The sequence below is a fragment of the Ctenopharyngodon idella genome, chromosome 5 (assembly GCF_019924925.1).
Source record: "Ctenopharyngodon idella isolate HZGC_01 chromosome 5, HZGC01, whole genome shotgun sequence".
Taxonomy (NCBI): domain Eukaryota; kingdom Metazoa; phylum Chordata; class Actinopteri; order Cypriniformes; family Xenocyprididae; genus Ctenopharyngodon; species Ctenopharyngodon idella.
Window position 1 is genome coordinate 26,080,653 of NC_067224.1, and position 8,219 is coordinate 26,088,871.

Consider the following 8,219-nt stretch of genomic DNA (forward strand, 5'->3'; position numbering starts at 1 on the left):
ACGAATGTTCTAACATTCGTAAGCCACTGCTGAGAAACTGTATGTAGATTTAGATTTGTTTACGTTACTGATTGTGTATGTGTGCAATGCATTCTACAGTATCATCTGCAGTTCGTAGTACTTACTGCCCTCTAATGGCTGCATTAGGGTTCTGATTGAGTTTTAACAGTTTCATATGGCGTTATGAACAGTATCAGTTCCAGTTCCAAGTTCACATTTTACCACAATATGTTTTTGCAAGTAAGAAAGGCAATTAGACTGTATATGAAAATGTGATATTCTGAGTGGTTTAGCGCGTTTTCAGTCAGAGGAAGTCAGCTCGACTTGTATGCACGAAATGCTACAAAAGTCTAGCTGCAACACTATGCGCATGCGCGGTAGTGCAGCAAGCGATTGGGTGAGAGCTGCGCGCGAACAAAACATTCGAACAAAACAGCTTCCGCAATTGAGGAGTCAAGATACATGCCATTTTCAATGAAAATCTGTAAAATAAATAAACGCAAATATGCAAAGCGATAAAGTTGAAGAACTCACGGACAAGTTAGAAGGGTGAGTCATCAAATAATCCCATATGTACTTCTTACAGTTTTTATTAATATACCTTTGAACTTTGATTCCGACGTAAAATTGTTGCATGTGCGTTAGAACATCCTTTGATTGTGTTTTTCTCTTATTGCAGATATCTTTCTTTAGACACGGGGAAGATGGACAAATACGACAGGTAACGTACTCAAACACAGTGCTTATGTAATTGTCTATCACTGTTGTAAATATGAAGATCTAATATCGGGTGACAGTGTCACCAGCCGGAGTATGTATTTTACTGTCCACATTGATTTGATGGCATGAAATATGATACTTTTAAATACCTCACAACTACAGCATTTGTAACAGTGTATATTTTGTATTATCATACTAAAATTTGAGATGTCGATTCAGAATGCAACTGTACTTTTAGCTGGTAAGGTATTATATGGTATATTTATTTATTTATTATACCCACCCAAACAAAACAAAGACATATAGGTAGACCTGGCTAGTTGTCACACCTTTTGAGTCCAGTGAATACACCTCAGCACAGGTTTGCTTAAAGTTGTGGCTACAGAAATGTAATTATACATTTTATCCTTAATTTTGTATATATATATATATATATATATATATATATATATATATATATATATATATATATAATAAAATAATAATAATAATAAAACAGTGAACATGTTTACTTTTTATGGCATGTTACATTACCTGGGGTAGGTTGTCAAAGAATCTATTAAAGAGATTTCAGCAAAGCTATTGGGAAACAAAGCTAAAATATGTAAGGTAACATACAAACATTGTTTTGGACAATAAATTGTGTACATAATAAATAGTTTAAATTTAATTTAAAACCCATCTGTCTATTTGCTCTGACCTGATATAACTTTACTTGTCAATCTTGATGTTGGGGAAAAAAAGTTCATGTCTATGTTAATTGTCAACTTCACATGTACAGTCACCTCTGACTCTGACTGACTAAGGTATTGATTAACAAATTTGTAATTAAAGGGTTAGTTCACCCAAAAATGACAATTCTGTCATTAATTTCTCACCCTCATGTAGTTCCACACCCGTAAGACCTTCGTTCATCTTCGGAACACAAATTAAGATATTTTTGATGTGCCCAGAAAGCTACTGAAGACATATTTAAAACAGTTCATGTGAGTACAGTGGTTCAACCTTAATATTATAAAGCGTCGAGAATACTTTTTGTGCACAAAAAAAAAAAAAAGCAACTTTATTCAACAAGATCTAGTGATGGGTGATTTCAAAACACTGCTTCATGAAGCTTCAAAGCTTTACAAATCTTTTATTTTGTTTTTTGGCGCACATAAAGTATTCTCGTATTCTCTTTATAATATTAAGGTTGAACCACTGTACTCACATGAACTGTTTTAAAAAAGTTTTTAGTACCTTTCTGGGCATTGAAAAAGGTAATAATCTTGCTGACAACGCAGGCCTCACTGAGCCATCGGATTTTATGAAAAATATCTTAATTTGTGTTCCGAAGATGAACAAAGGTCTTACAGATCAGAAACATGTAACTCTGAAACATGTGCTCTGAAGATGAAATATGTCTTCAGTAGCTTTCTGGGTACATCAGAAATATCTTAATTTGTGTTCCAAAGATGAACGAAGGTCTTACGGGTTTGGAACTACAGGAAGGTAAGTAATCAATGACAGAATTGATATTTTTGGGTGAACTAACCCTTTAACATAAAAAAATAAACAAATTTATATAGAAAATTCAGCTTGCAGAAATATTTCTCAGTAATTTTTTTCACGGTCAGAATAAAAACTGCATTGAATTTATGCTAGCTATAAAGTTTGCATTTGACAAAAAGTGTATTTTAGTGTGGTTGACATTAGTATTTGAGTGTATTTTGTGTTGCTCCTGTATAACAGTTATTGTATTATTTTTGCAGGTACCGGCAGGAGGGGAAGGAGGCTGCCATGCGTGGTGAGCTGCCTCGTGCCCTTGAGCTGTTTCAGCTGGCTTACCAGCTTCAGCCGAGTGACAAGCTAAAGAAACGGGTCCAGGCCATACAGAATCTCATTCAGAGAGATGAGGAGGAAGATGAGGAGGAGGAAGAATTTGTGGATGTGAATGGTAGTGGATTGAAACTTTATAAAGGGCTCTACGACAAACTGTATGACCATCAGAAAGAGGGTGTGGCATTCCTGTACAGTCTCTACCGAGATGAAAGGAAAGGGGGAATCTTGGCTGATGACATGGGCCTCGGAAAGACCATTCAGGTCATTTCATTTTTGTCAGGGATGTATGATGCAGAACTGGCCAATCATACCCTGTTAGTCATGCCAACCTCGCTTATAAAGAACTGGGTCCGTGAGTTTGCCAAGTGGACCCCTGGCATGAGGGTGAAAGAGTTTCACGGGGCAAGCAAAGCTGAGCGGAACAGGAACCTGGAACGAATCCAACGCAAAGGAGGAGTTGTCATTACCACCTACCAGATGCTCATCAACAACATTGAGCAACTTGCATCATATGACCAGCGTGAGTTCAAATGGGACTATGTCATCCTGGACGAGGCCCACAAAATCAAAACCTCATCCACTAAGACTGCTAAAAGTGCTCACGCCATACCTGCTAGACAACGTGTGTTACTTACGGGCACTCCAGTACAGAATAACCTACGAGAGATGTGGGCGCTGTTTGACTTTGCTTGCCAGGGGTCACTGCTAGGAACCTCAAAAACATTCAAAACCGAATATGAGAATCCAATCACACGTGCAAGGGAGAAAGATGCCACGCCTGGGGAGAAAGCTCTTGGATTGAGGATTTCTCAGAACTTGATGGACATCATCAAACCTTACTTTCTCAGGCGGACCAAAGCAGATGTTCAGCACAAAAAGCAAAAACAAGAAGAAGGCTATCATGATGAGGAAGATCAAGAGAACAAATGTCCAAATGCTAGCGAAGGTGCAGAGATGCCATCGCTGACACGAAAAAACGATCTCATTGTGTGGACATACCTCAGCTCGGTGCAGGAGGACATTTATAATCAGTTCATCTCACTGGAACATATTAAGGAGTTGCTGATGACTAACAGGTCGCCGCTGGCAGAGCTCACGGTTTTGAAGAAGCTCTGTGACCATCCCAGACTGCTTTCCAATCGAGCTGTGACTCAGCTAGGCCTGGAGCAAGGTTCTGCCTTTGACTCCATCCATCCAGACATTGAGAGCGAGTCGGCTGTGAGTCAGATCGATTACATTTCAGATGACACTTTGGTTGCAGAGTCAGGGAAGCTGCAGTTTCTTGTGTCTCTAATGGAATGTCTCCGTGAAGAAGGGCATCGGACCCTGATCTTCTCACAGTCGAGGAAGATGCTTGACATCATGGAGCGTGTCCTGCGTAACAGAAACTTTCGCTTGCTGCGCTTGGATGGCACAGTGACACAACTGGCCGAAAGGGAGAAGCGTATCACGCTGTTCCAGACAGACAAACGCTACACAATCTTCCTCCTCACCACTCAGGTGGGTGGAGTCGGCATCACGTTAACCGCAGCAAACCGTGTCGTGATCTTTGACCCCAGCTGGAACCCTGCGACAGATGCTCAAGCTGTGGACCGTGCCTACCGAATTGGCCAAACTGAAAATGTCCTCATCTACCGACTCATTACCTGTGGCACTGTGGAGGAGAAGATCTACCGCAGACAGGTAAATAAAAACCTTAACGGTATGACTTTTACTTCACTGTGGAGTTTTCAGGGTTAAAAAAAGAATCAGGGCTACATCATGATCTGGCTCAAAAATGCTATTGCAATTATGTCATCATGTATTGTGATTTCGTCATGTGATTTGAAATGCGATACGATAAACGCATAACATTTCATATTGCTGCTGCTTAGATATGCAGGCAAAAGGAAGTAAAAAAGATGGAATCACACTTTTTAAAGTTGTTAGGTAGGTAGAAAAGCAGTTTAAAAAGAAATCTGAATGAAGTAAAAAAAAAACAAAAAAAAAAAACTCTTTGCATTCGTATTGTACCCGTTTCTTTTTAGTCCATTTCAATTGTGTTAGCTTTAAAATCACTTAAATCGACTTTACATTCACACTGCTGTTTTTTTGGAATACAATCACAGTATTATTTCTATGTTAATTATAAAAATTAAGGCAGAAATATAATAACATTGAATTTTACCATTGAACTTTAAAATAAAGACTATTTGTATTTCTTAGGCCTGTTAATCTCGGCCTGTTGTGGTTTAATCATTATACTAAGCTATATCGCAATTCCTTCTTTTTTTCAGTTAAATTGTACTGTCCTAGAAAAGTGGCTTTTCTTGGAAAATTAAGACAAAGTGTTGATGCAGTTACCAGGCTTAAGTTTTTGTAAAGTACAACAACTCCGGTTTTGGCAAGCAAGTTATTAACTAACTAAAACTAAAAGCTAGTTCTTTTATGCTATTCTGATGTCAATAAAACAGTTCAAAATATACCGATTACAGCTTTTTCCCCTGTGTTTCTATATCTGCAGGTGTTTAAAGACTCTCTCATCCGGCAGACAACCGGAGATAAGAAGAACCCGTTCCGATACTTCAGCAAGCAGGAGCTACGTGAACTGTTTAAACTTGAAGACACACGTTCTTCCTCCACTCAGCAGCAGCTTCAGGCGATGCACGCACAAAACCGCCGTTCTGACACCAATCTGGACCAGCACATCGCTCGCCTTTACAGCATGGAGATGTTCGGCATCTCCGACCATGACCTCATGTTCACTAAAGAGGCAGCAGCCGATGAAGACATCCCTGAAGATGCAGAGTCCCATAATTACATACAAACACGTGTCCAGAAAGCACAAGAACTCATGCAGGCAGAATCAGAACTTCACGGCCAGCTCATGGACAGCATGGCCCAGAACACTGAACCGGCTTGGCTCAGGCAAACAGGGCAACCGAAATCTGCTGGAAGAGACCGCCCAGCCCCTCCCCGTATAAAAAATGGGCCGGTGACAGTGGATCTGACTCATAACAGTTTTGATGAGCCAGAACTGGAGGAAGATGAGCAGAACTCTCTGCCAGTTGAGGAAGTGGTAGAGGTTGTAGATGAAGAAGTGGAAGTTGTAGGTGAAGAAGTGGAAGTTGTAAGTGAAGTGCAAGTGGAAAAGGAGTCTCCTTGTTCTGGTGGAGAAAGAAACGTGCATGTTCTAAAGACTGAGGTTAGCCCTGTTGCCGACAAGCTAGCTCACAATGTGATCACGTTGGATGACAGTTCAGATGAGGCGGACAGTAATGCAGCATCTGAGCATCAATACTCACAGCACAGCTTCTCAAGTCCTTCTCACCAGTTTCCAAAGTTAGAAGAACTTTCTTCAGCATCTGATGCTCTTGATAATAGAGAGGTTCAGACGGAAGAGCCCCTTTCCACTGTCCTTTCGTTACCCCCTTCTCTACATGAGGCCACAGCTGGAAAGTCTTTTCAAGCAGAGGTGGAAATGCTTCAGGGAAACTTCAACCTGCAGCTGGAGGACAGTGCAGATATGTTCTCCGTTGAAGAAGAGGAAGTTTGTGAAGTGGAGGAGTCGGTAGCAGAGGAAAGTCCTGAGTTTCAACTTCAGATGGACATCAGTGGAGAAAGGCTGGAAGAAGCAAGTATCCATGATAGCAGACAAGATAGTAAACAAACCAACAGTGAAATCAGTAACTATAACAACAGCGAGGTCAGCAAGCATGAATCTCTTTTGAGGATCCGTTCTGCTCCGGACACACCTGCGGATGACTCCTTTGTACATTCTGTTCGGAGAAAGAAAAGGCAGATTATCTCTGACACTGAAGAAGAAGAAGAGGAGGAGGATGAATCGGAGAAGCCATGTTTAACTAGCAGTCCATTAGCTGATGACCTCAGCAGGTTGGGCACTTCCACACCGAAATCCACTTTTACTGACGGAGCTCGACTCCGCCGCAGCTTGAACACTTCTGTGGCATCAAGAAGGTCCTTCGTTGTGTCCATGCTGGAGAATGAATCTGATGAGGAGTCAGCAGAGCCCAGTGAAGATAAATCCAAATCCTTTGAGACATCTGAAGCCAGTGAGAATCGTGAATCAGTGGAGGAAGAGGAGGACCTCAGTAGAGGTGAAACCAAATCCAATGAGATATCTGAAGCCAGTGAGACTCGTGAATCAGTGGAGGAAGAGGAGCCACCCAATGGAGATAAAACCGAATCCTATCAGATATCTGAAGCCAATGAAACACATGCAGATGAGTCGCTGGTGGAAGAAGAGGAGCCCAGTGGAGAGACTTTAAACACAGATGAGTCCAAAAGCGACGAGGAATTTGAGGAGGTGGAAGACAGTGTGGAGTCAAGAGGAGACCAGGAATGGCACAGCGCTCTGCTTGAATCCACTGCTGATGTTGAGCTAGGCTCTAGTGAAATGATGGACCAGTGTGCCCCTAAAACATTCCCTCCTGGAATGCACATTCTTCCTGTTAGCTCCACAAGCAGTGACGTGACTGCTGCTAAAGCCTCTGAGAACATATATGAGTCGTTGGTCCTGTCTGGGAAGCAGAGTTTGGCGGAGGGAAGAAAGCAGGAAGCTCTGGATTTCTTTCTAAAGGCAATAGACATTAATACTGGTGACGCTGAGATCCAACTCTTGATTATTCAGTTGTATAGGCAACTTAGCCAATAGGGAAATTAAAATGTACACAGCGATATAAGACTTTATCATATCTGTACCGTGTTGGCAAACTGTTTGTCATGCCTTTTTCTCTCTGCTTGTTAGTAAAAAGAAATTGCAGATTGAATGTGACTGAAACATACAGAACTGACCAGAGGAACTAGTTAAGAAAAATGTTGTGTATGCTAATAGTGTTCTTGAAATACTGAATTTTCCCAGTAGTTCCTCTGAATGTTTATTTGTTTATATTGATTTGTATGTTTCTTTGGTTTACACAAAAAAAAAAAAAAAAAAAACTGTTCAATTTACTATATTCTGACATATAGATTGTGGAGGGGGGGAAATAAATTCTTAAAGGTTTCATAGCTTGTTTTCTGCATGATTTTTCCAGATATAAATCTATATTCTTATTTTCCACATTAACTTCATTTCAGGTGAGAGTTTCTAACTGTTTGTACCACTTAATAAATGACCAGAAGCTCTTGTCTAAAAAGTCCTCTGTTTTAAAGTAATGTTCAGGGTTAAATACACTGTTTAATTGACAATTGTGATATGCTGTTTATTACCTCCTAAAGTAGTTTTGACAAAGCAGAACAGTAATTGACAGCAATCCACTTAAATAGAAGTCCATACATCCATCTATTTATTTTTTCCCAAACCGGTTGTCCTATATATATGGTTGTCCTCACAATGAAAGTTTTTTGGATACTTGTTTTAAAAAAAAACTTAGAAAAGTTACTTTCTGTGGTAATCAACACCCAGACAGCAACATTGTGTGGCCCAGATATGGCCCACATCTGGTACATGTGGATTACACGCGGACCAGATGTGGGCCGGATCTGTGCTGACACAATGTTGCTGTCAGGGAACGTGTCACAGATGTAGCATGTGCTTTGTTTTCTGGCCAGATGCTTAGTGTACATTAAAGAGATAATACAGTAGAAAAAAGTGGGGTAGGTTAAGATAACTGGTCTATATATATAGGGTATTGCTAGCTTATTGAGAAGGTTTTACCATGTGAAAGATAATCATCTTA

The 8,219-nt window shown here is 40.4% G+C and overlaps 1 protein-coding gene across 1 annotated transcript; it reads left to right on the plus strand.

The window, feature by feature from the left end:
• The first annotated feature begins 389 nt into the window (after positions 1-389).
• ercc6l (excision repair cross-complementation group 6-like) lies at positions 390-7,676 on the plus strand. Its single transcript, XM_051895123.1, has 4 exons — positions 390-549; positions 680-721; positions 2,472-4,224; positions 5,045-7,676. Exons 1-4 carry the CDS (start codon positions 506-508, stop codon positions 7,193-7,195), a joined length of 3,990 nt encoding a protein of 1,329 aa, XP_051751083.1. The 5' UTR covers positions 390-505; the 3' UTR covers positions 7,196-7,676.
• The last annotated feature ends 543 nt before the right edge of the window (positions 7,677-8,219 follow it).

Coding starts and splice junctions, on each gene's coding strand:
- ercc6l (XM_051895123.1), top strand. CDS start 506: ATGCAAAGCGATAAAGTTGAAGAACTCACGGACAAGTTAGAAGG. Junction 550..679: donor CTCACGGACAAGTTAGAAGG/GTGAGTCATCAA, acceptor CTCTTATTGCAG/ATATCTTTCTTTAGACACGG. Junction 722..2,471: donor AAGATGGACAAATACGACAG/GTAACGTACTCA, acceptor TTATTTTTGCAG/GTACCGGCAGGAGGGGAAGG.